This window comes from Arachis hypogaea, chromosome 15 (assembly GCF_003086295.3).
Source record: "Arachis hypogaea cultivar Tifrunner chromosome 15, arahy.Tifrunner.gnm2.J5K5, whole genome shotgun sequence".
In the NCBI taxonomy this organism is placed as follows: Eukaryota; Viridiplantae; Streptophyta; class Magnoliopsida; order Fabales; family Fabaceae; genus Arachis; species Arachis hypogaea.
In genome coordinates this window covers 125411536-125437269 of record NC_092050.1, presented here as the reverse complement: position 1 = coordinate 125437269, position 25734 = coordinate 125411536, and the positions used below count along the sequence as shown (strand labels likewise).

Here is a 25734-nt window from a genome sequence, read left to right as displayed (position 1 = left end):
CCTTAACGATTGATAGCTTCAGTTTGCCTGTCTTGGCGATCCTTCATCTCAGCAAATTGTCCCTCTATGTATAATTTCATGCTTTGCAATTCATCCATCAAATCTCGCACTGTTGGCGAAGGAGGCAGTGGTGGTGGAGATTCTTGGGGTTGTGCTTGCACTTGAGGTTCTTGGGCATTTGGATCTCTCTCTATCTGTCTTAGAGTGCTGTCATCAATCTTGGCTACATTACCCAAGACAATACTTTTTTCTTTACTCAAGTCAATTCCAAGCCATTTGAAAATCTTAGTCCCTTAGCAAGCATATCCTAGACCAACACTTAATTTCTCTCTCTTCATTTCAAGCATATAATGAACCATAAAATAAGGCCAGCTTATCTCCTTTCCAGTCACCACAGCGCAAAGCACTAGAATATCTTCGTTAAACAAGATTCCATGATTATGGTTTCTTGGAATCAACACGTATAAAAATAAATACATCAATATACGCTGCTCATTACCCAACTGCAACTTATATTACCACTAACATCCATATGTGGATCCTCATATTGTAGATTCTACAAACCAACCAACCTATCATATTTATCCTATTCTTCATCTGCCGCAATACCTCCAGTAAATTTTTCCCCATGATAAACTAAATTATATTGTTCAGCTAATTGTTCCAAAGTAACTTTATAATACCATAACCCTAAATCAAACTCAATCAACGACATTACTTCCTCATCCTCTTCATCACTTTCAGGAACAATATAGTTTAAAGTACTATAAACAGCCCTAACCAAGTGGAGATAATATTCATCTTTAATTTGTACAAATTCAGTCAAGTGTTGTGTTTGCAAAGTATTCTAGACCAAATTATAATTTCTACCATGAATGAAATCAGCTTTTATGTACCTGGGAAGAACAATTGCCCTTGACTGAAACTTCTCCACATAGTTGTACAATGATCTTAGAGACGGCAGCCACCTTGCCATGTAATGCGATAAAGCAACTAGTCTAGCGGATGCAAAACTTTCACCCTCAACCCTAACTCTCTTTGCGTTTTTAGTTCTGACTATTTTGAAGAAATTGGTTTGGTGGGATTTATAGGAATTTGGATACGGATTAATAATATGTATGTAGTTTGGAGTGGATGTTGATGAGATTGGAGAAGATGAAGAGAGAAGTTTTCTTGTTTTAGATAGAGAAGAGAGGTTATACAAAAATGGATGTGTTATGTTTAAAAAGGGAGGGAGGCTGAACATGGAGAGTTATCTGGCTTAATATATAGCGTATCGTAGATCAAAATTCAATCGATTGTATTATCATACCAATCGATTGAATACAGAAAAAACCTTAATCACGTACAAATTTCAATCGATTGTATTATCATACCAATCGATTGAATACGAAAATACCCTTAATTACTTACAAACTTCAATCGGTTGTATTATCATACCAATTAATTGAATTCAAAAATACCATTAATCACGTACAAATTTCAATTGATTGTATTATCATACCAATCGATTGAATTTTGATATCTCATTCTACGGTGTAAGTCAATCGAGTGGGTAATACAACTAATCGATTAATTGTGAAAACCCATATTGCTTTGAAGATTTCAATCGATTGGGTAACACGAATAATCGATTAAATAAGAAAAAATTCATACTTTAAGCATGGTTCAATCGATTGTGTAACAATTCCAATCGATTAAATTTTGGAAAAACCCATATTGTCATCCAACATTCAATCGATTGTATTGTACGTCCAATTGATTGAATTACCAAGAAACCCGATTTTCCATAGCGTTTACGGATGCAATGGATCAGGATAAAAAACTCATTGATTTGGATTGTCAAAATATTTATGACGATTAATAGAATATCTATTTGTTATTTTTTTAATTGTTAATAAACATGATAGAAGAATAATAAAATAATAATTTATAAAATAGATGGTAGATTTTATAATTAAATAATATATAAAGGATTCATTTATAATTAAAATTAAATAAAGACTATTTGACAGTTATTAAAAAATTTAATAAATATGTTTTATGATTGAGACCCTTAAATAGTCCTAATGTTATGGGTCCGTCGAATCCTTTGCCTAAGAAATGAACATGTCTCATAGGCCTTTAGATGGTTATCTCAAAGCCATTCAACACTTAATCCATTTCCATAAATCCACAGAGCATATATGATATAATATATATCATATATGGTGTTCAAAATTCGATTAAGTCCAAAATTCGTTTAAATATAAACACATTCTTTTTATGTTTATATTTGTCATTTTTATCTAATATACCTTTTGAGTAGGATTCAAATCATGTTCTAGATGAATCTTATTCAACTCAAGATCACATTTTATAATTAACAAGTGTAATAACCCGTGACATGCATGTGATAAGATTGAAATTATAAATTTAAGTTATTTTGTTAAAATTAATTTGAATGATAATAATTTGACTAATAAAAAAGTAACATGTTATGCATTGTTTATTTTTTCTTAATCTAGTGTTAAGTATACTAACAAATTTTTATATGTTGTTTTATTGTGAAGTAAGAATATATCAAAATCAGCTCAAAATGAACAACAAATTATTAGACAATTCTAATGCACAAAGTTCTCTAATAAACAATAAATAATTTAAATTACTAAAAAATAACTCAACACTCTCCTTTGATGCCTGCAAAACATATACCTGAAATAATATTATATCAATGTTAGTATACAAAATTATACGATTAACATAATTTTAAAATAGTTTATCAAAAGAATAAAATAATACAGATTTTTATGATAATTTTAATATTCTCAAGTTATAAATGTAGAATAAGAATGTATTACCCATTAGCACCTAAAATTTATCAAATTTTTTAATTGATAGTAATAAATTTTAATAAAGTTGATTAAGAGATTTAGAAATTACCTTTTCATTATAAGCTCTCAAAAACTTCTCTATATACCATATTCATCATGCAGTCATCTTCCAAGTGTCTGTGATCTTGCAACAACACTCGCAAATCATCTTTACTCATTACTCTTGATAACGCAACATACAATTGACCATGGGTGAAAATTGGCTTTAGAAAGTATATTCCAACTTTTGATAGCATTTGTCCTTGAGATTTATTTATTATCATTGCAAATAACATAATAATTAGAAATGGTCTTCTTTGAAATTTGACCGGTAATGATTCGTTATTTGGAATTAGATTTAGTTTTAGGATAAGAACAATACTTCCAGCTTTGTTATCAGTTAAAGTCTTGCATTCTATCACATAGTTTTCTATTTTTCTAATTTGCGTTCTCGTTCCATTGCACGAACCATTAGTTTGGTTTATATTCTGTAGCAACATAATAGGAGCGCCAACCTTCACGATCAACTTGTGTGGTGGTAGACTTGAACAATTTATTCTATTTAGAATCTCTGGTGAGAAAGTATCTAACTCAAATTTCATATTTTCCTCCTCAATACACAGAGTCAGAATTTAAGCAAACTCTTTCTTGTCCAGGTAACCCTCATCTTATTGTTGACATCAGTGACACAATCCAAAGTTGGTGCAAGAATTGCTTTATCCTTAAAATAATTTTCAATTGATAAATTGAATAACATATCTGGATACACAAAATCAATGAGGTCATCCAAAACTATCTCAGAGTTCTTAACCAAAATGGCAGATGGTATATGAACGATCGATTTACCATCTGTTGTATCACCAAATTTGAGTAGCCATTTTACAAAATTCCTAAGTTCTTGTATGTTGTTTTCACCTAGTGACAATCTCATATTTTTTGTAAGTTTTAGAACCTTACAGTTATACCACAAACAGGGACGGATTCAGGGGAGGCAAGTAGTGGCCTTGTCCCCCCGCCCTCCCAACAAATTTTAAAAGTTCATATACTATTATAATAAATGTATTGTATAGAGTAAAATTTAATAGTGTAGTGATAGTAAAAAGAATTACTATTCTTTATGTATTAAGGTTTAAATTTCTCTATATATATTTATATTATTTGTATTTTTTATTTAATTTAGAGTTTTTTTTATATTTTTTTTAGATTAATTTTAACATTTATAATCATATAAAAAATACTTTAATATTATTTATGATAATATTATTTTTTTCTAATTTTATTTAGTTGTTTCTTTTTTATTATTTTTTAATTAATTTTTATCCCTATTATTATATAAAAATACTTTAATATATTTTAAATTCACATAACAAAATTGTTAGTGTAATTAACTTATATTATTTTATGTTATATTTTTTAATGATATAAAATAAAAATATAACTTACTGTCACATAAATATTTAATAAAGTAAATTAATTAACAAAATATTTAAAAATATATAATTTTATATTTTATTAGATGTAAAATTATAAAAAAATTAAAAAAACTGAGATAATTCTTTTATTTGACAAGTATTTATTATTATTTTTAATCAAAAAATTAATTATAATTATATCTATTATTAAATTATAGCATTATATTTGAATATACAAAATTTTAATTTTGGCCCCTCCACTCTTAGATTCCTGGATCCGTCCCTGACCACAAATATGAAGAATTAATAGAAGATTGAATTATATCTTGCCTTGAGCCTTTGGAATCATAGGTAAACTTTGTCTAAAATCTCCTCCGTAGACAACAACTTTACCTCCAAATGGCAAATGAGCATTATACGAATCTGAGCATCTCAAGATGTCTCTGAGGCATTTGTCTAAAGGTTCGTAACAATACTTACTTATCATTAGAGTTTCATCGCATATGATTAATTTGGCCTTAGTTATTAACTTTGCAAGAGGACTTCCCTGTTTAATGTTATACAAAGAATCTTCATTTATGGTCAAAGAAATTTTAAACCTTGAATGTGCAGTTCTTCCATTAGGCAACAAAAATACAGCAATTCCACTCGAAGCAACTTTTAAAACTATACCTCCTTTAGACCTAATTGAGTATGATATAGTTGACCATAAGAATATTTTTGACAACTACTTTGACCATATAAGAAGAAAAGTTCACCAATATTATTGCTAACAATACCCATTATTTGATTTATGCAAATTTCTGCTCATCAATTAGTTTTTCTAAATACCCACTTAGTTCACTCGCAAGAGCATTAACATTAAAGTTCAACTCTTCCATTATAATTCTGTCTTCTAAGCTGCACACCAAATTTTCTGGAGGATACAACATTTCACAATATTCTTTCAATGACTTGCCATTTGACTAGAGCAATTCTTCCATTTTTGCAAGTACAATAATTTTTATTTGGACTTCTGACGTCATCAAATCTGTATTTTTTTAATTTAAAATAACATAATTAATTAAAAATATTAATAAGTCTCTGTTAAAAGAAAAAAAAATCTAAAATACATTGTTGAATAATAAATAACACTTCTTGTTTTTGGTTTAAAAAATACTTCATTAGTAACATGTCCTTTTAAAAATTATTCTTGTAATTAAGATGGATATCAATATCAATTATCATTATAATAATAAAAAAAAAGCACACAGAGACAACCGATTCAAATGCAAGTATTCAACGTATGTGAATTTAGTTATGGTTTCTTAGATGCAGTAGATATGGTTTATAGTAATGAATCAAATATGTATTAAGAGAAGGAAGTAAAGTAAGTATGAATATATATATATATATATATAAAATCCATTTTCGAGTAATGGTTTTAAATATATTTTGTTTTGTTATATTTCCAAAATATTATCAGAAAGAAAGAGAAAAAGTTAAAGTGGATACCAATAAACAATGGAAACATATGTATGATAATTTTGCTTTAAAAAAATTATATTATTGTTTATATTCAATTACTCTTAATGTAAACCATGTGAAATTAATAAATAATTAGTCAATAAATTAATTATTATTCAAAAAAATTAGGAAATTAAATTTTATAATTTAGATTTTAGAAGAATAAAAATATTTAAAATACGAATTTTAATATTAATTTTAAAGATTTTAGTCTATAATTAGGTTAACGGACCAAACCGATTGAATCGGATCTATGTTGGGTTAAGTCCAAACCATTTAAGCCTCACCCTTACCTTTGTTTCAGCCACATTCACAAAGAATGAGAGAGACACGGTGAGATTTGGGGGAAGAACGTAACCCTATGTCACCAATTCCTTTCAACTTCAAATCCTTGTAACTTTCAAGTTGGAACTCTGATTGACGAGTTGTTTGTCGCCACACGTTCGTCTTGAAGTCTTTTTTAATTTGATCTAAACAAAGTGGTAAGAAATTTTATAATTTGTACCTAGTTTTTTTCCCTTTGTGAATTCACATTTTAGTATAAGTTTTGAGTGATTTTAATAATTTTGGTGGTTTAAATACAATCTAACATTGGATAATTGTTGAATTTTGTCCTAATTATCAATGGGTAAGATAAGAAAACTCTAAATCCTCGTGGTTTGTCCAATTTAGTATGCTCTAGTACTAATTTGAATAAATTGTATAAACTAGCTTGAGTTTATATTGAATTCGAGTTGAATTTGTCAAATTGGAACTCTTGGAACAAATCTTTGGAGGTTGGAATCATTGGGTTTGATTTAGAGTCTTTAAATTTGAAGTTTAGCATTTTGATTTGGAGTCTTTGAAGTCTAAATAAATAAAATAAATAACAATTAATATTATTTTATATTTTTTATATTCAATATTTACTGTAAATATAAAAAAGTACAATAACCAATGAATAAAAGTATGAGTAGAAAATAAAACATCAATTAAAATTAAATTTGTTAATTAATTAATTTTGTGTCTATATAATATAATTTCACAGTAATATTATGAATCACAGCCTTTATATTCCACAAAAGAAATACTATAAGTAGTCTTTAGTAGTACGAAAATATTTATAAGAATTAATTATTGATATTGATATCAATCACAATTTATTATTGATATCTTATTTTTTTTGAAAAATGTTTTACTTTTTAAAAATATAATGCATGTACCGTCTAGACATTTTCTATTATCAAATTAAATGGGTCACCATTAATGTGTGTATCAACTATCTACTAATAAAATTATTGCACATGAATGAGAATTAAAACTATATCAATTAATATAATTAGAATAATTAAAAATATTCATAATTGATAATTAGTTTAATAATGTATTGAATATTGATTTTATATAATTATAATGAAGATATTTTTTAAATTAGTATAATCATGTATTATTTATTAAATACTAATTATAATATAATTATAGTAAATTCATTTGGGAGGAAAAAAAATTTATGAAAAATTGACACCTTATTTTAATTAGTTGGAGGAAAAATTTAGTTTTAATATATTAAGTAGATAAGTAGAAGTAGATATATAAAGCGATAGATAGATATTTTATAGTAAAATTGAAAATGAAATGTCATATTTTTATATTTTAATTATTTTTACATTATATGTGTTTTTGTTTTTAGTAATTTATTTTAGTATAAATATTATTAAATTAAATTTTTAAAGATAATATTTTATTAATTTATTATATAAAATTTATAAAATTATGTATACAAATTATATATCAAATTTATTAATTAAGTTTATTTTAGATTAATTTAGAATTCAATTTGAATATCTAAAATAGGATAACTAAAATATTTAGTCGGCGAAACTAGATGAAATATTAGAGGGGGCAAAAAATATTTACATAATAAAATAAGACTAAAATAAAATTTTAAGAAAAACTAAACTGAAATTTACATATAATTTACATGTAAAAGATTAAAATTAAGAGATCATTACCCCCCTTTGTCACTATGTGCCTATGTGGCTCGTATTTAGATTGAATTTTTAGTTAATTAAACTCCATCTTAATAATAGTAGTTAGAATTTTGATTTAATTCTAAAAATAATATTGTAATTTTAAATGAATAAACTAATTTTATAAAATTTACATTAGATAAAATAATTTTATAATTTAAATATTATTACAGTTTTATGTTTTAGGTATTTAATTTAGGTTTATTATTTTTCATGTGTGTGAGAAAGAGGTATATGAGGAGAGGTGTGTTTCATACTGGTATGGGATATACAAATCAGAGGTACCGATTTGTTTGTATTATTTTTTTTAAACAAACAATCACAAATCGGACGGTCCGATTTGTAATTTTGAAAATAAAAAAATTTTTAATGTTGAAATCAGATCGTCCGATTTTTATTTTAAAAAATAAAAAAATAAAAAACACAGATCGGACCCTTCGATTTGTAGTTTATTTTTTTCTTCAAACAAATCGGTCCGATTTGTAGTTTATTTTTTTCTTCAAACAAATCAGACCGTCCGATTTAAATAAAATATAAAAAAACACCTAATCTTCCAATAACAATGTATTACACATATATTTAATCAACATAAAAAAATATTAGCCTTTAATTAATTTACATTTTGATTTTGCATAAAATCTGGATTTTTGCTGCTTGATGGCCCCAACTAAACTAAAAGTGCATCCTTTAAAGCCCCGCAGCCCACCCGCTTCTCTCCGTCTTCGTTTATGGGAAGGCTGAGCACATCCTCTTGGATAAGTGGACGGCAAAAATGAAGTACATGCCTACGCTTCTGATGAGGTCATTCTCAGCTTGTTCTTTGCCAGCTACCCCAACCACACTTCAAGAAATTGCCTACTCAAATTCAAAAGGTGTTACTTCTGCTTCATTTATTTCAACCGCTAACAATTCTCTCTCTTATTTCAACCTGTTTGTTCGGTTCCTTTGTTTCGGTTTGCGTTGTGCTCGCTCACTTGAAATTCGCCCCTTCGATGAGATGCCTCTTTGTGTTTGCGTTTATCGGAAACTTGCATTTGCATATCTATTCATTCCGCTTTACACTTTTTGAAAATAAAATTGAGTGGGTTTTATTTTTGAGTTGGAGAGTTACTTTGTTACCGAGAAGTAACTTTGGTGAAGATGAAGACGGGAAAAACTTTGTGCCTTGTTGGATTCTAACATGAAGTTGGCTTTTAGTGATAACATTGGCATGTATTGGACTATTGGTTGATGAATTCTGTTACTAAATGTTGAAAATTGTGTTGGGTTGGGGGGGGGGGGGGACTAGTGTTGTGTAATAATGGTAGTTTAGTACTCTGGTTCGATGCTGAAAACTCCGGATTAAAATGCCAACAATTTTGTAGGACCTGAGCCCATGATGCATGTAATAACAACTGGGTACATGTATGTCATCTTCAACTTAAAAAGGGATACTTTGCATATTAATATAACCAAAATTTCGTGTTTTAAACTCAATTCTTGCTCACTATATTAATAAAATAAAAAACACTCTAGAAAGACTTACTCGGATGACTTCTTCAGTTCACTCCAAGGACGAGATCATGAGATAATGACAGAGTTCTAGATTGAGGTCAAAAGTCATGTCGTGTTCAACTTGCTGAATTTATTTCATGAACAGTTTGGATTTGGTAGGTTTTGCAAAGGTTGTGCTAAAGAAGGGAAAAACACAACTCTTTAAGGATGGCAACCCAATGGTGTATAGCGGAGCAGTTGATAGAATAATTGGGAGGCCACCACCTAAGACTGGAGACATTGTTTTGGTAGCTGATGGGACTGAAAAGCCAATTGGTTGGGGCTTGTATAACTCAGTTTCGATGTTCTGTGTTCGGCTCATGCAACTTGAAGTTGAAGCTACTAGGTTTGTATATTTTGTTCATTTTCTTCGGTTTCCGGTTACCTTGTTGACCGGGTCCTTTTTTTTTTCCTCCCTCTTTTTGAAAATTTTTTATGATACAGTGACTCATCATGTGCATTGAACATGGAGAAACTGCTTGAAAAGAGAATTAATGAAGCTGTTGAATTGCGTAGAAGGTTGGGTCTTCCTTCAGTCCATACAAATGCTTATCGTCTAATAAATAGCGAGGGTGACAGGTGAGGGATGCAAGGGTTGAGCTTTTCTTTGTTGCCTTTCCATTTCTCAGCTTTTTCAATGTACCAGCATCACTAAATGATTAATGTATCTGGATATTTTACAACTAATGATTTGGTATATTTGGTTTCATCAGCACTCGGCTTTGTTTTAAACCCTTTAAATTGTGTATATATATATGCCCAGCTCACCATTTTAGTGTTAAGGTTCATGTTTTTTGCATATTAACGTATTATATTGCTTTTATCTTCGAAAATTATTAAGGTTTTTCTTGATACATAATCCATTGCATTGAGAATGTGGGTTTAAGATAGAGAAGAGGAAGTTTGGTGAGAAAATAAGAACTGAGTATATGAATACAATATTCTGATGTATCATGGTGAGAAACAAGAGAGAAAAACTAACCTCAATTTATAATAATAGACTAACCCTAGTCTAAACAAATAAGGAAATAATCATGAAACAATAGTAGATATCTCAGCTCATCTTGAGAGATACTATATGATAGATAAATCATAAGATATACTCTTTATTTCTAACACAGTATATGACTAACACCATCAATGTACTAGATTGGACATGTTATAGTGTTATACACCAAATTCATATCTCTCTTCTCTGAATATCTAGTATCATACAACTTATATTAAGCAGGTTTATTAATGATAAGTGATAACCACTCTTTTGTTGCTCAAACCTCAAATGATTGTACTACTAACGCCATCAATGTATTAGTATTGGATACATATTAAACACTAAATGCAACTCTCTCTTTTTAGAATGTCTAGTATTGTACAGCTTCGTATACTTAGCACGTTTATTACTCATAATCACTCTTTCTTGCTCAAATGATATTGACGAAAAGAGGTTCACTTGCATGATTTTAATTGGGTATTTGTCCTCTACAGATTATCAGGTTTGATTGTTGATGTCTTTGGAGATGTAGCTGTAGTCGCATCATCCGCAGCTTGGGTTGAGAAATACAAATCAGAGATAGAGGCGTGCATCTGGAAAATCAACTATATCAATCATGTAAATTGGAGGCCATCTGTTGATATTTTAAAGGAAGATGGAGTTGATTTGTCTCATTCAAAGGAATTACATTCATCTAACTGTCCTGAAAGAACAAAGGTATGCAGGAGTCCAGTAAGTAACTGTTCAGAATTTGAAATTTTCTTTCCTGTTGCTTGCTGATTAACAGGAATCTCTGAAGACTCGAGTGTGATTACACTGTAGTTACAGAATATATATAGTGGGGGCAGGGAAATTTGAGTAACTATATACTGGAGGCTGTTAGCGTCAGTTATGACAGCTGTCGTTGATCTAACTACTCCTGAACTTAATCGCTAGCTATGAAGTACAGACACTTCGCTGAGTTGCCGTGTCGGCGTGTCAGACACATTTCGGACACCGACGCGCATAGACACTTGTCCGACATGTGTGTCTTCCGTGTCCATACGTGTCCTGTCCAAAGAAACAAAAAGATTGCCCGGACACGGCCTAGACACGGGGACATGGCCCAGACATGGAACTTCAGTGATTTTTACCAAAAGTGAAATTATAAGATAGTAAAACCTAAAAACCCTAACTTTTCCCCTTCCACCCCAAATACCCTCTTTGGCTCCACTGTCCACACCCACTCACCCTCTCCTCACTGCCAGTCTGCCGCCACCTTCGGTCGTCGCCGCTGTACGAGTGTTCGTCGTCAATCTCCACACCTCCGGTCGTTGCTTCCATGGGTGTTCGTCGTCCCTCCCCACACCCACTCACTCTCAATCTCAGCATCTCTTCCTCACTGCCGCCACTTCCACGATGCTTGTCATCATCGCTGCTCCCATGTCCTCTCCTGTCGCTACTAATTTCTTCTTAACCACTAACTATATAGGTATTATAGTCATTGATGGTTGAGAGAAGACCTACACGAGTTTCTCCTCATCAAGATATTGAAATCACTAATGAGAGAGTTAAATGCTTGAAGAGGTATTTTCCTGATGAAGTAGAGAGGAGAAAAGTAAACGTTGAATTTGCATGCTTTTCTGATGGTAGAGGTGTCTTTGATGATTATGACTCCTTGAATGATAGAGGCATAGTCGATGCAAAATCTTGGTGGCTAATTTATGGTGGTAAATCAAAACTTCTTCGACCAATTGCTCTTAGGCTACTAGGGCAACCATCTTCATCTTCTTGTTGTGAAAGGAATTGGAGCATTTATTCCTTTATCCGTTCCCTAAAAAGAAACAAGTTGAAGCCTAAACGTGCAGAAAATTTAGTATTTGTCCACACTAATCTTCGTCTTCTTCCAAGAAAAACTTCACAATACAATAAAAGAGAAACAATGATGTGGGATATTTCTGGAGATGATTTTTCACCAATTGATGAAGAAAATGGTATCCTTGATGCTGCCCACCTTTCTCTTGATGAATCGGAGTTGGAAAGAGTAACTTTTTCTAATGATGAAGATATCAATCATATATGATAGAGAAATAGTATGACTTTAGATAACTTTTTTTTGTGTACATGTGATGTATAAAACTCTTCGGGTAGTGTTTGTTTTTGAAGACAAGACACAGACATAGACATAGACACGGGTATACATGTTCACTGTTTGGTTATTAAGACACAAAATTGAGAGAGACACGGTTACACATGAATACCCATAAAATACATGTAATTTGTGTCTCTTCAAAGAGGCAAGACACAAATTTTTTACTTAAGACACGAATGAAATTATATTTTTATACTATTTTACCCTTGCCTCATTTTTCTCTTTTCTTCTCCACGCACTTTCCTTCTCCACGAATAAGGGCTGTCTTTTCTCTTCTTCATCTTTGTTATTATTCACCTTCATCATGAGTATATATATGGGCTGAGTACAAGTTACTGAAGTAGAGTACATTCATTTTTACAATTCATAATTTTATTTTTACATTCATCTTTGCAATTCATAATTTTATTTCTCTTCTTTTTTTTTCTCTGCTTTCTTTAATCTTCTTGACACAAACCCTAATAATATATATCTATGTAAAATTTTGTTTTGTTATTTGAATTTGCTCTGGATTATGAAAATGGAATTATAAATTAGTTTTGTTGGAAATACGAATCAAGTTGATGGAAGAAGATGAAGGGATAGAGATGCAGTTATTGAATTTTTTTCATATATCAAGGGTAAAATAGACTTTTTAAAATAATGTGTACTCTGTCCATTATAATTGCCAAACACAATACTTTTTAACTGTGTCTATGTATGTGTGCCTATCTCAATATTTATGTCTTTGTGTCTGTGTCTTAGCCTTTGTGAGACATGAACCAAACGGAGCCTTACTAACTCTATTTTTTTTTTTACCAAAGATAGGAGACTCGAACCCGCAACCTCTTAATTGAGTATGGGGAGACTATTCCATTTGAGCTATAACTCATTGGCGCCTTACTAACTCTATTAAGACATAAAGAGTATATGATTTTATCTTTTGAATACCTATACACTTTAGGGAGAAGTGCGTATCATATGGTTGTTTTTGAAAATAGTTATTGGTTTAATATTAATGAATATATTATTTATATATGCTTGTCCCTGTGTCCGACAATTTTTTAGAATTGGTGTGTCGCCGTGTCCCGTGTCCATGTCTGTGCTTCATAGATCGCTAGCTTTCTCTATTGACCGCTTTGAACTAAGCTCTCTAAGGCTTTGCATCTGTTACAAGTAGTATTCCTCTCAAGTTTAGAAACCAAAACTGCTTTATGATTAATCTGCGGGCTACTACTCTTCTGGGTTGCGTGCAATGAACAGCTTTCCCTGGGACACCTTTTCCCTTTCAAAGAGCAGGCTTAACTAACAGAACTTAAGGAGAGTTAAGGATGAGAGAAAACACACAATGAATTCATATAGTTCGGTTGAGAGATGAGACTTGCCTACATCCACTACTCAATAATCCTTGAGATTTTTAACTACACTTTCACCACGTACAAGATGTTTTGGTACATGCCTCCTCAATCTTCCTCATTTGTCATTGATCTCACTAGGACTGACACCTCTCAGATATTCTTTCCTCAATCTTTTCCAGCTAAGCGTACAATTGTCAGTTTACTGAGTGCATAAAACAACCCAAAATTAAAGACCAAGTTTTCTCAGATATGAACTTTTAAACTGAGATATTCAGTTTAGTCTTTCTGGACTAACTGAAGTGTTCTGCAGTGACTAATGTTCACTGATTCAAGTTCACCTGATCTTTTCTGCACTAGCTGATGTATTCTGGACAAGCTGATGTCCTTTGATTCAGCTTTAGCTGATGTTGTCTGTTCTGTCTTCTGGTTTAGCTTCAGCTTATGTTGTTTGCTCTGGCTGTTGTATACTTGCACAAGCTGATGTCTTCTGGTTTGATGCAGCTGATGTGTACTTGCAAAGTTGATGTCTAAACTGATGTATCTCAGTTCAGCTAAAATGACAACTGAGCTTTACTAAATTCAGTTATAGTTTTAAAATTGAATCTTTTGCGTCCAAGATTATATATTTTACTTGATGAAATAATTTGAGTGTCTGGTTGAATCAAAACTCTTGAAATGAGTTTCATAAATCATGTGTAACCATGTTTAGACTTTCTTGAACATCTCAAAAAATAAAATACTGTTTGCTAAAATAATTTCTGTTAACTTACAACATGTAGCAAACCATTAGTTATCAATGAATTTTTTGTGGAATGTTGTTCCAATCTTTCAGATTATGGAAAATGGGATTGTATACACGGTTTCACTGAAAGGCCAGAAGACAGGATTTTATGCAGACCAGCGTGAGAATCGACAGTTTATATCAAGCATTTCAGATGGTCAAAAGGTTCTTGACCTTTGTTGTTACAGCGGTGGGTTTGCTCTAAATGCAGTACGTGGAGGTGCCATAAATGTCACTGGTACATTATATGTTTGCTAATTCTCGTTCATTTTTAATGTCTATGATTATGTATTATGATGTAGGAAATAGGTTGTTCAACCAACTCATGCGTGAAATTTAGAAAGAAATGAAACATACAACTTAATAATATCCACTAGCAAATCAGATTTAACACAATGGTGAATAATCCTATTTTGGAACTAAAGTTCTGAAATGTTTAAGTGAAATTTTAGACTGCTATAGCTAGTACTCAAGAGTTCTGAACTGTTTGGTTCATGTAAAGATTGCACTTGCCATGTGCACACTAATGATTTGAAGCAGACTCATGTTTGTGATGATCCCACGACTATTACCAGCATTACTCCTGACTAAGTTTATGTTTATCATTTCTGACTCTGATCCTATCCTGGTCGTTAGAGATTAAGACTGAGAATAAATGACTCAGTATTGTTCCCCTTGATATCCCTAATATTTATTAAACATAGTTGTCAATAGTACCCATAATAGTGACTAGAGCATAGTTACATAGAACATAATATGCTCTGACATGGGTATGGGTATGGGCATGAGATATGCTACTTGTCAAATATATGGTATGTTGGGTTGTACTTCTTCGGTATATGCGGTATGTTTTCGAACGCCCTTAACTAAAATAAAATAAAATAAATAAATATAAATAACTTGTGTTCTTCACCTTTTTCTTAGTTTAGCTATACCCATTTACCTTCTCCTTTCTTCACCTCATTTTTTTCTTTAATTTCTTGTGAATTTGTTTGTTTCCTTTGCCTCTTCCTAAATCCAAACATCTAAGGAGTGATCATTCAACAGCAGCCCCGTCACATTGTGTTTTAAAGAAAGTGACTTGTAGCTGCAAATTGTGCCTAGTGTAATTTCAGGCTCAAAAGCCTGACTTTACCTTTCCACATTGTGCTACTATGCTTTTCATGAGGAATTCTTAATGGTTGTTTGGTACATGGAATTAGGTATGGAATTGATACATAGAATTGGAATTTGGGCAGATGGATTCGTAGTTTGTGTTTTGTGGCTATTTTTCATGTCATGGTGATTCAACAAACTTTTTATATTGGTTGTCGACGGCCTAACATAACTTTGCTTTTATTTGAGCTTGGAACTGGCCAAGTCAAACAAAGACTTAGTGTAGGCAGAGTGTAAAGAGAATAAATGGGCTAAACAAAGTTATGTTCTATGAAAGGGCCCCATAATGCCGTTTGATCCATGTGGCCGACTCTACGAGTGGAATCAAACTTTGTTATGTTGGTGGTGGTGTTATTTGGTGGCCCATTTAGAATTCAATTCGTCAATCATGAATCCGTATGAGAATTCCATGGATTTAATAAAAGAAAAACAGCCCTAGCCCTTTTCAATTGTTTACACAATATAAGTTCCTAATTTCATGCCTCAGATTTTTCTATTTTTTATTTTATTTATATTTTGGTTCTCTGATGTGATTCTCTCTCTCTCTCTCTCTCTCTCTCTCTCTCTCATTTAGCAACCCAAACTTCATGCCATGATAAAGTTGGCATCACTTTACTGGACAACTCAAATGGGTTAAAATAGCAATTAAGATTCAATTTAACTACTGTAATATTAGAAAACATAAACTTTTTATTTATCTCAAATAAAAAAATAATACCATTAATTTATAGATTTTTACACAAAAAGCACTCGCTTGGTTTTTCCTATAGGTTTTGTTTTAAGTAGCTCCTTTCATAATATGGGTCTATGGTTCTTTGCATACTTTTTTCATTATTTATTTATTTAATTTTTTTATATACATCGAGAAACCGTTCTCATCATGGAGTAATTTTGTTAGGTATTGACACATCATTGCCAGCGCTGGATCTAGCTAAAGAAAATGTGGTGCTAAACAATTTGGATCCAGGAAGAATATCATTTTTCAGAGAAGATGCAACTGAATTTATGAAGGATGCTCAGTTAAGGGATGCATCCTGGGATATTGTCATCATTGACCCTCCTAAACTGGCGCCAACAAAGAAGGTATGAATTATGGCTTGAGACAAAGTTATGACGCTTGGGTTTCAGTTAACTCAAGGAGTGAGTTGCTGACCACATTGCTTCAGGGTTTGCCATTTTAGCTTGTGGATGAAACCATAGATATTTGTTAATCCTACTTCTTGAACTGTATGCAAATTATGAGCAGCCACTACCTCTAACTAAAATTATTCTTTGAGAGTGACATATCTGCCGCTGCACTCTACAGTACTTTACTAGATGATACTTACTACTTAGGGTGGGCATGGTTTTAGATTTTAATATAAAGTCGGGTTCAAGAAGTAGGATTAACTATACTTGCTCAAAGTCGTGTTTCACAAGACACTCTTTTCAGAAGAATGTCATTTAATATAAAAATTTGTTATGACCATATCCACGATGTGCTCCGTGAGCAACCAAGAATTTCTCCTTTCCAATGAGGTTTCTCTAATGAATATGACAAGGATTGGCGGCTTTATTTCTTTTCCCTATCCTCTCTTTTCTTTCTACTGTGTACATCCAGATTTTATTTTTTCTTTCGGCTAAATATTTTATAAGTTTTGTATGGGTCCATTCTCCCAACCCATTATTGAGAATGGTTGATTTTGAAACAGTAACCAATGGAAATTGAAGAGACGCCTTTGCTTATTGTTAAGTATCAATGAAAAGTGGGGAACTACATTTTAAAAGCTACTATTAAGGGGAGAAGAACCACTCTCTTTAAATATAGTATCAAGCATTTCATACTACCGATGTGGGACTTTTTGGGCATCCAATAATACCGAAGTCCCTAGCACATATATATGGTGCGTTGCTCTATTTGAAATTTGATTTGAGACCAAGGTTAAGGTTGATAAAGATAATATTCTTTTCTATGATGTCTAGTAATATCAAAGAACAATCCCATAAGATTAGTTTTGCCATCCATTATTTCATGATTATTATTTGGTTGGATTAAGGTTTTTAGGATTCTTATAAATAGAGGTTAGTGTTCCTCCATAGGGTACAACACCACATGGTATTTCTCTCTCCTCTTTCTGCTCTCTTATCTAAAACCAACTATCTCTACAAGGATATTAGCCTTGTATTACTATGTATGCGTCATTTGTTTTTGGCGAGATACTTAATCCCTTGATATGTAATCATGAAAGCAGTGCTGTGGGAATTTCGTGGTGCCAATATTCCTTTTACAGTCTGCACATTGTCAACTTTAATTTTTGCCGCAAAATTTCAAATTGAAAGTTTGAAATTATGTTGCAGGCCTTGCATGGTGCATCTGGTATGTACAGAAAATTGAATTCGTTTGCGATGCAACTTACTAAACGAGGTGGTCTTTTGATGACCTGTTCATGTTCTGGAGCTATGACCCAAAGTGGAACATTCCTGCATATTCTTCAGGTATTATTGGGATATTTGCTGTACCTATTTTCTGAAATGTTTGATTAACTATCACTCTCAACCATCGGGTCAGGAGTTTGTGGAAGTTATGTTGAAGTAAAGATATTTTATTTTTCACTGAACATCATAGGGTTTCATTAATGAAAAGAAACAGAATTATTTAATTGATTAATTAATATAATAATAAGATACTTTGGAATTGGCTGGTTTTCTATACGATACTGGTTAGTATGTTAGTCATTTAGCTTAAGTATAATAAAGGACAAATAGGTCTTTGACCATTTATCTTAGAGATAAATAGGTCATTAACCAAATTAAATACTTATATAGGTACTTGACTATTGAAAAAACGAGACACTTATGTGTCATATATATTTGTCGAAGTTGGATCCTCTAAAGTGATTCAATAGTGAGATACCTAATTGTCTTTTGTTCAAGAAACTATTACCTTGACTGTTGTGATATATTTTGAAAGCTAACAGAATTAGAGTAGTTTGGACCTTATTCGAATTAGGGACGCGTCATTAGACGAGTAAGGAATATCAATAACGCTAAAATGTTTTGTTTTGATAATGAATTCATCTTGAAATGCTTAGTACAAGGTAATATGAAAGTTTTATAATACTGCATGAACGGTATGGCCTTGCTATCTGCTTCTATTAATCTCTCTCTCTCTCTCTCCAGGGTGCAGCTGCTATGGCTGGGAGAAAAATCACAGTTCTGAGACAGGCCGGAGCAGCTTGTGATCATCCTATTGATCCATCATACCCAGAAGGCGCGTACCTATCTAACATTCTATTAAGAGTCACATGAATATTATTTAAATTCATTCATTTACTAACATCAGAATTTTTAGGAATTTAATTCTAATTAATTTTTGATTAATTTCATTAAGATAATAGTAATTATGTTCTATCTTTTTGTGTACAATAATTAACTTCAATTTGGTATAAATTGAGTTTAATTATTATTATTATAATATTTGTTATTTTATAACTAATTGAAATTTACGTGAACGTATGAGGGAAATATAGAATATAACGGTAATTGATATTTAAAAGCTCAAATGGTATAATCATCCCATCTTCACATAGAGGAATGTGGTTTGAGTCTCACTTCTAATCTTGAAAAAAAAAAAAAATTTAAACGAAAAAAGTTGCTTAAGTTATTTTTTTAAAAATTACTTGATTTTGTACTTAAAAATCTGCTATGAAATTTATTAGGATAAAGTATTAAATTAGTCCTCTATGTTTGGGGTGAATTCTATTTTAGTCCCCAACGTTTAAAGTGTCTTATTTACGTTCAAAATAGTTTTGATTTGCATTAATCAAGTCCTACCGTTAAGTGGGAGTGTAATAGTTAACGTTGTGTCCGCCGTGGCAAATGAGAGGGGCAGTGGCTCTAGTTAACCGTTGGAAGCAAGAAAAAGAAAGAAAAGCAAAATTGGGTCCAATAAGTGAACTCTAATCCCCCAAAATTATTGTTCGTCGTCTTTTGAGAATGGCTCCTCAATCGTCTTCCCAAAGTTCGCGTAGCAGGAGCAAGACTCGTGGAAGAAGGAGGACGTGCTTCTGTGGGGAGAGACCAGTGTTGCGGACATCATCTATAGCAGAGAACCTAGGAAGAAGATTCTGGGGATGCATCAACTATCAGGTGAGTTTCCTCTTTGCAATCTCTTGTTTCGAAATAGCGTTGGGTGCCAGTGTGTGGAGGGTTTGAATTGTTTGGTGTCCTTTTTTTGGTTTTTTTTAGAACAGATCGGAGAAGAATGTGATTATTTTGCTTGGGCAGATGCTGAAGGGCAAGACCCACAAATTCAGAGACTGAAGAAGAAAGCAAGTGTCTTAAAAGAAAACCTACAGAAAGCTGAAAGAAAATTTGCATTGGCACTTGCTGTTGGAATTCTTGGATGGATAACGGTTGGACTGCTGCTATATACTCAATTTAATTGAGGTTTAGGGGTTAACAATTATCTTGATTTCTTTTGCTGTTGTTGTCCCTAGTTTGATAGGAATGTCAAATGTTCAGTGGAATGAAAAATTGACATACAGTTAGAGTCCTAACAGCAATGTTTAGGAAATAACAAATTGGCACAGTTATGTGTAAAAGGTATATGCTTTAAACATTATCAATTATTAAGTGAAATGGAAAACTATGTATTCCTGTATTTTGACATACATTATTGGGCATTATAATAGTTTAAATCAGTTTGATCAACCAATAAACAGAAGGCTCAAGTTGCCAATCCATATAACTATACTTCTGAAAATTCATTTTAACCATTGGGCAGGGAGAAGTCTTAAAGTAACTTCTCTTAACCATTACAATATCCAAACAAGTCTTAGAGATAACCATCAAAAGTTAACAATACAAAGATATCAACATGAAACTAGAAGTCTTAAAGTAGACTGTCTAAAGTATTACAGGGACATCAGCCTTGGTCGTTGCCACTTTCACTACAAAACATAAAGTAAACATTAAAATCTACTATAAATTCATCCCAATGCTTTCCAGGCCATAGGTGGTGTTTTGGCCATGTACTTCAATGTCCTTCTTGATGGACTAGTAACTGTTGTTGTGGATGGCTGGGGTTGACTGGCGCTGCTGCTGCGTTTAGCTCTCTTGGAGGAGGTTTGTGACTGTTGGGTCCCTACAACTTGTAATGCTCTTCCTCTTGCTTGAAGTTTTGTTGCTGCTTTTGTTGTTGTCTTCGCTGCATTCTTGCTGGGTTTGGAGTCCTAGTTGTGCCAGCACTCTTCTTGGTCTGTGGAGCAGCGTTCTGCTACAACCAGTAACAACAAATAGTGACATCAACAGATTGGATCAACAAATTAGTAATAAACAAGTCATACAAGGGTACTCTAAATTGATATCAGCCCACGTTTACCTGTTTTGCCGAGGCTTCCACCTTACATTTTCTAGGGCAGGTTCTTTGTTGTGACCAAGTGCAAAATAGTAGGAGCATTTTTGTTGTTGTCCAGCCCTGGATAATTTAGACAGTGGTCCATTGTTGCGTGACTCATCACCATCCTTATTCTTGCTTAATTTTGGGCGCCCTATTGGTTCCTAAAAACTGGTGGTAGCACATCATCATTCTGAGTCCAGCCCCATAGATTTGGTCCATTCACAGGGTAGATTACATGTTGATAGCAGTCCATGTATGTCTCTTTCTTATAGCACTTGTTCACATAGTTCTTAACATCTAAACACATTTTTCTAATGCAACTTATGGCATGCTCACAAGGGTAACCTATTAGTTGAAACTTTCTACAGGAGCACTCATGTAAGTTTAAATCCACAACAAATTTGTCTCTATTACCCTGGCTGCTGGACACCTCATATTTGTCCCTATCCGCATAGATGGCCAACCACTCTCCACCCTTATCAAACTATCTTTCAATTTTCTTGTTTATTTTGGCAAAATTTCTCCAACATATGTAATTATACTTTGTCTGTTGTCAGCCCACCTATTCATTAGATAAACCCTAATATCTTCTAACATAGACACTATGGGTTTCTCTCTAGCCTCTACAATAATAGAGTTAAAACACTCACACATGTTGTTTACAAGTTATCAACTCTAGAAAAATAATTAAATCTGGACTTGCTCCAATACTTAGCAGGGATCTCCATGAGATGATTATAAGCTCCTTGATCAGCCAGCTGAATCTCCTTCATCCTTCTCTCCCACTCCTAGACATATGTTGCCTTTGCAGCCTTTCACATCATCATTTTTAGCTGAACACCTGGGAACCTTTTTCTGAAGTTGCTATATAATTGCCTGACACAAAACCTGTGATCTATGTCAAGCAGCAACTCATCAAAGGTAGGTATCAATCCTATAGAAACAGAATTTAAAACAACACAAGTCAATAACAACACAACATGAGTTAAACACAGAATCAATTACACAATTTAGGTGAAAACTGGTTAAGTTGAGGGTTACCTTTTGTTGGTCGCTCATGAATGTACACCATCTGATCTTGTCAGCACCCAAATCATCATACAGATTCAACAAAAATCACGTCCATGAGTCTTTTGCCTCTGCTTCAACAACAACATAGGCAATTGGCAAAATTTGATCGGTGGGGTCCCATCCAATGGCTATTAGAAGTTGATCACCATATGGAGTCTTGATGAAGCATCCATCAAGGCCGATCATGGGTCTGCACACCATGAAACTCCCATTTACAAGCATCCAAGCAGATATAGATCCTCTCAAATCGTGGTCTCATGTCCTTACTAGGGATTGGTATCTCTAGTTGAAACTCAAGAGGTCTCTGCACTTGTATCCGAACAGTGGTACCCGGATTCGACCTCAGTAACTCGGCAGCATAGTATGTATCCTCATATATTGCTCTCCACAAGTACCATTAATCTCATCCAACGCTTGCTGCTTCACTCTAGCAGCTTTGGTCTTTGTGAGGTCAACATTCCACTTGCTATGAGCCTTCCTTATCAAGGTTCTCAACTTGATTTTAGGGTTCTCACAAATATTCTTTATAAAAGCCTTACTTAGCCACTGAGAACTCATGATACCAATCTTGGTTGCCTTACTGCATGTGTGTTTTTTATAACAGCTGGTCAATTACCATGTATCTTCTCTTTTCATCTTATGGCAGTATGCAAACCACTTGCAACCTTCTTGACAAACAGCTTTGCACCTATGGCTATCACACTTTGAAAACCTCTACCACTGTGCACAGCATAGCTAGTTAAACATTCCATAAAAGCATTCCTATCTACATACATTGTCATAACCTCCCATTTATACTCATTCATATTCTTCAAACTCTTGTGCAATGGGTACTTCCTCAACAAGGGATCCCCTTCGTCGTCACTTACAGGGACATCCCATAACTCCTCACTCTCATACTATCATCTTCTTCCTTAGTCCAGCAGCCACCACTTGCTCCTTTCCCTTGTTAACACTGGCACTAAATTCTCCTTGTACTCTCTCAGCTGGAACACTCTGTTTTATCGTTTGGGAACTTTCATAGTTGTGATATCAACATCATACAAACCCCCATCACCATTTCAATCGTCATCGTTGTCATCAAAAGCTACCTCTATTGCACTATCTCCAGAGCTGTTTTCACTCCACTGTTCATCACTGTCTCCTCATCAGTGCATCATCATTCTCTGGCTAGTAGTGGATCATCCTCAGATTCATCATCACCTGAAAAATTTGACCTCTCTGCAGACATAGAATCATCCTCCAACATATCAGTTTGGGCTTCTGTCACCACCTTGGGCTTCAGACCCACTTGGCCTGAGCTGATGATTGGGCCTTGTGTAGCACAATTGGACTAGGCCAACAGTCCCTGCAGTTGGTGCAGCAGTCTCACCACCATCTATCTCTTCAACTTTCTCAATTGTACAGCCTTTTCTAGCAGTAGCACCATCTTTGTGAACAACAAAAAGCTCCACCATGTTGTCCCTCATTCCAATTTTGGCCATGTCCATTGCATTGTTGTCTGTGTGAAGCAATCCTCAGTCCTACATCCGTTTTATCTTTCAGAGACTTATACCACATTGTAGTGATGTTCTCTGCTACATATCCCTGTTCAGCCACTATCTCATCAGTAGTCCACTATCGAAGTCTCACCCCCACATAGTGTAAAGGTTCACCATCAAATCCAAATTTCCCCCATAGTGTATCTTGACACTAACATAACTCATTCTCCGAACAATCTGTCAGACAAACATAACAGACTTCATAAAATTTTCACATTGATCAACAAACAACAAAAATGCATAAATGCAATCACTAGGGAAAAATTAAAAACTTCTAAAACAAAACAAAAAACGAATATGAAACTATAAAACAAAACAATCACACACACAACATCATTACTTATCAGCATGTATTAAGATGAAAACCAAATGGGTGGAGGAGATTTGATAAAGGAATACCTGACACGATCTTCTTTGAAGAAGAAGGGTTTCAAACTAACTGCTTCTGTGGACATTTACTGTTACTGAAGGACAATGTCACCTCTCTAGTTGCGAATCGCAACCCTTGAGTGATGATCGGTAGGGTTTGTAGGTTTTTTTTTTATTCGTTTCGTGCTTCACAAGAAGAAGAAGAAGAAGAGTCAGTGGTAGAGTAAGTATGTGTTCTATCCAAACGCGGGAACCATTACACGTCTATTAAGCCCTGCCCCCTCTCGTTTTCCACGTCGGACACGACGTTAACTATTACACTCCCACTTAACGGCAGGACTTGATTGATGCAAATCAAAACTATTTTGGACATAAATAGGACACTTTAAACGTTGGGGAGTAAAATAGAATTCACCCCAAACGTAGGGGACAATTTAATACTTTACCCAATTTATTATAGCGAGTGATTTATGTTGGTTATACTAGTTACGTGATAAGTAGTAAAATAAGATGTTTCTCGTTAGCAACGAATATGTCAAAGAATTATTGAACGTATCTTATTAGAGTTCGTTTGGAGTTATTAAATTTTAAAAGATATTTTTTGAGTAATTTTTTTATTTTTTTAATTATTGACAAAAGTAGTAGTAAAAATAAAAAATATTAGATGCATAAATTTTTGTTAGAGAGTACAGAAACTTTGTTGACATACCACATAAATTTATACATAGTATATAAATTTTTGCACATATAAAAAATTTTATCGATATACTATAGAAATTTATACATAGCTGATGGAGGGTAAATGTCGGTTAGGAATTTTCACAAAAATAATTTCATTGATAGTATAGTTCCAAATCAACAATCAACCTTCAATAAAGTTTAATTTGTTTGTCACAAGTACAAATCCAATAAAAATAACCAAATATTTTAAACATCGGGTCGTCTCTCAAGAATTGCAGGGAAAGTGTGCATATTATTGGTTATGGTTTGTATATTTTTGGGTTTTGAAATAAAGGACAAGAAATGTAAATTGCAAGGAAGTAAAGGAAACTTAAATGATAAAAAGGTCTTGGCAAGGGTTGATGGTTAAGATCACTATCCTTGTTACTAACCACAACATATAATTACAAGGATCACTCCCACTTTGTCATCCAAAATTAGAGAAAAGTCAAGTGAGTTTAATGGATCCTAGTCCATAAGTCCTAGCTAACTCACTAATTAATTTAGTGAGAAACTAGAGTCAATGGCAACAAATTATCAATCACTTGGATTAGTCACTCTAGGTACCCAAGTTACCATCTAAGTCAAGAATAGAAAAATTACTCTTAAAAATCAACCAAACATTTTATCAAATACTTGAAGGCATAAGAGAAAGTATATTAAAATAGCAAGAAATATAAAATCTAACAACTACCAATTGCAAGAAATTAACAATAAAACTCAATTAAGCATTAAAGAAAACATAAAACATAAATGGCATTAATGGAAATTAAAGCTAACAAGAGTTCATAAACATAAAGACAACAAAATAGAGGAAATAACAAGTAAGCTAAGAGAATAAAGATGTAAGAACAATAAATTGTAAAGAAAACTAAATCAAAGCAAGAATTAAAACCTAGATCTAGAGAAATCTAACCTAAATCTAAACCTAATTCTAGAGAGAAGA

The 25734-nt window shown here is 32.9% G+C and overlaps 1 protein-coding gene across 2 annotated transcripts; it reads left to right on the top strand.

Annotated features, from left to right (window-relative positions):
• The first annotated feature begins 8438 nt into the window (after window positions 1–8438).
• Window positions 8439–19158, top strand: LOC112750604 (uncharacterized). 2 transcript variants are annotated; one of them, XM_025799397.3, is made up of 8 exons: window positions 8439–8651; window positions 9433–9658; window positions 9757–9891; window positions 10798–11020; window positions 14604–14790; window positions 16606–16790; window positions 18045–18182; window positions 18867–19158. In XM_025799397.3, the coding sequence occupies exons 1-8, from the start codon at window positions 8552–8554 to the stop codon at window positions 18993–18995; spliced, it is 1323 nt and encodes a 440-aa protein (XP_025655182.1). In that variant the 5' UTR covers window positions 8439–8551; the 3' UTR covers window positions 18996–19158. The 2 variants fall into 2 exon arrangements, with proteins under 2 accessions (XP_025655182.1, XP_025655183.1); XM_025799398.3 differs by having other exon boundaries at window positions 8445–8651; window positions 9419–9658.
• Window positions 19159–25734: the final 6576 nt, after the last annotated feature.

Bases quoted from the DNA above. Each gene is read 5' to 3' on its own strand.
- LOC112750604 (XM_025799397.3), top strand. From the start codon at position 8,552: ATGAAGTACATGCCTACGCTTCTGATGAGGTCATTCTCAGCTTGTTCT. The intron at 11,021-14,603 runs GTATGCAGGAGT...CCAATCTTTCAG, and splicing joins ACTGTCCTGAAAGAACAAAG to ATTATGGAAAATGGGATTGT. The intron at 16,791-18,044 runs GTATGAATTATG...ATTATGTTGCAG, and splicing joins AACTGGCGCCAACAAAGAAG to GCCTTGCATGGTGCATCTGG.